At 64.6% G+C, this 1,818-nt stretch overlaps 1 protein-coding gene across 1 annotated transcript in view; it reads right to left on the bottom strand.

Moving 5' to 3' along the window:
• CRB3 (crumbs 3, cell polarity complex component) overlaps nucleotides 1–731 on the bottom strand; it is a 2,292-nt gene extending 1,561 nt beyond the window's left edge. The window contains 2 exon segments of the mRNA XM_025203843.1: nucleotides 143–245; nucleotides 247–731. Of these exon segments, the coding sequence (XP_025059628.1) occupies nucleotides 143–245; nucleotides 247–266 (123 nt within the window). The 5' untranslated portion in view covers nucleotides 267–731.
• Between the last annotated feature and the right edge of the window lie 1,087 nt (nucleotides 732–1,818).

Here is a 1,818-nt window from a genome sequence, read left to right as displayed (position 1 = left end):
GTGGGGGGTCCCCGCCCCCCCCCCCCAGCTTCATCTGAGGTAGGACCCAGAGCCCACCCCCACTCCCTGCACCCAGTCTCCAGCCCAGTCCCCTCCTACCCTAATCCCGCCTCCCCCCCGCCCCATACCCCTGTTCACTCACCGTGAGCCCTGAGGAAGCAGCTGGACCATCTGTGCGGTTACTGCTGGTCGTGTTGGCCTCTGGGTTGGAGGGAGGCAAAAGGAATGAAGGGGTTAATCCGGGGGGGTGGGAAATAAACAGCCATGAAGAGGCATGTGCTGGGGCAACCTCCCCTCCCAGGCAAGGCGGTGCTGTGCCTGGATCCACCCCCTCAAGATGCAACCAGCTCTGGGGTGGGGCAGCCGCCCAGGGGAACAGAAAGTGAAGGATCCCCCCCCCCACCTCAGCTGGAGGCAAGCAGCGCACACCCTGCCCCACCCCAAGGGACAGGTGCCCCCAACCCTGCCACCCCCCATAGAACCCAGACATCCTGCCCCCCCCACCTCACCAGCTCTGCCACACCCACCTGACGTATGGCCGAAACTTCCAGGTCTTGAGCAATGGATAGGCTGGTCAGGCCTGATACCATCCTGCAGTTCTTGAGGGACCCACCTCCCTGGAGAGCCCAGGTGTCTGGCCTCCTGCACTATGCCACCCCCCCCCAGCAATCAAACCATATCCCCAAAGTGGTAGAGTGGAGAACCCAGGCAGCCTGGCTCCCATGTCCCCCTGCTCCCCCCCAGCCGACCCCCCCCCCCCCCCCCCCCCCCCCCCCCCCCCCCCCCCCCCCCCCCCCCCCCCCCCCCCCCCCCCCCCCCCCCCCTCACAACTGGAACACAGGGAACCCAGGTATCCTGATACCCCGCCATGCCTGGGAAGTGGGGGTTGGGTATTTACACAGGGGTCCATGGAGGGGGTCCACCTGCTTGGGCAGAGCCTCTTTGTGCCTCACCCAGTTGCCCTACCCGGCCCTGCTACTGACATGCAGCCACCTCTGGGGTGGGGCAGTGGCAGCCACATAGCACAGAGAAAGGGGTGGGGGTCCCTCCTCCATCCAGGCCCATTTCTCTGGCCCCAGGTGCAAGGCACTGTACGTTTTCTTCCTCCCCTCTCCCATGAGCAGGCCCCTAACCCAGCACCTCTGGGGTGGCCCCAAGCTGCTGCTGGCTCTGGTGTGGAACAGGGCAGCTGCACAGCATGAAGTCAGCTCATCCTAACTTGCAGGTACCCCTCCAGACCCTGGCCCTCATCCCCTCCCCTCCCTCTGCCAGGAAGAGAACCCAGGTGTCCTGGCTCCCATCCCCCTTGGCTCATTCACTTACCTTGGCCCAGGGCTGGGTGGACTATGGTCTGTAGCATCGCTGCTAGCAGCAGGGCCAGAGGGGGCAGTTCTGCCATCACCCCCGACTGGGGGGGGATATAGTGACCCCCCCCCCAATTAATCAGCTTCTCAGGGTGGTATATGTAGCCGAGCCTTCGGTGAGATGCAGCTGCTTCTGGGGAAGACCACGGGGTCCCCAACCTGGGGAAGGGGCAGGGGTCGGGCTCAGGAGCAGTGATAGCAGTGGGGGAGGATGCAGCACAGGGCGCTGTACCCATGGGGCAGAGACCCCACTACTCCCTGTGCTGCAGAGAGAGGGGAAACTGAGGCACAGAGAGAGGCCGCAGCAGCAGCACACCCAAAGACTCCCTCGGCCCAGGACATTCTGGGATATGCCCAGTCCCCCCATCTTGATGGTCAATTTTTAAGACCGCAGAGGCGGCCCCACGCGGGGGGTAACCCCTAACGTGCTGTCCCGCCCAGCCATGGGTGTCCC

This window comes from Alligator sinensis, unplaced genomic scaffold (genome assembly GCF_000455745.1).
Source record: "Alligator sinensis unplaced genomic scaffold, ASM45574v1 scaffold707_1, whole genome shotgun sequence".
NCBI classification, from domain to species: domain Eukaryota; kingdom Metazoa; phylum Chordata; order Crocodylia; family Alligatoridae; genus Alligator; species Alligator sinensis.
The sequence above is the reverse complement of the archived record's forward strand: the minus strand, read 5'-3'. Positions and strand labels throughout refer to the sequence as shown.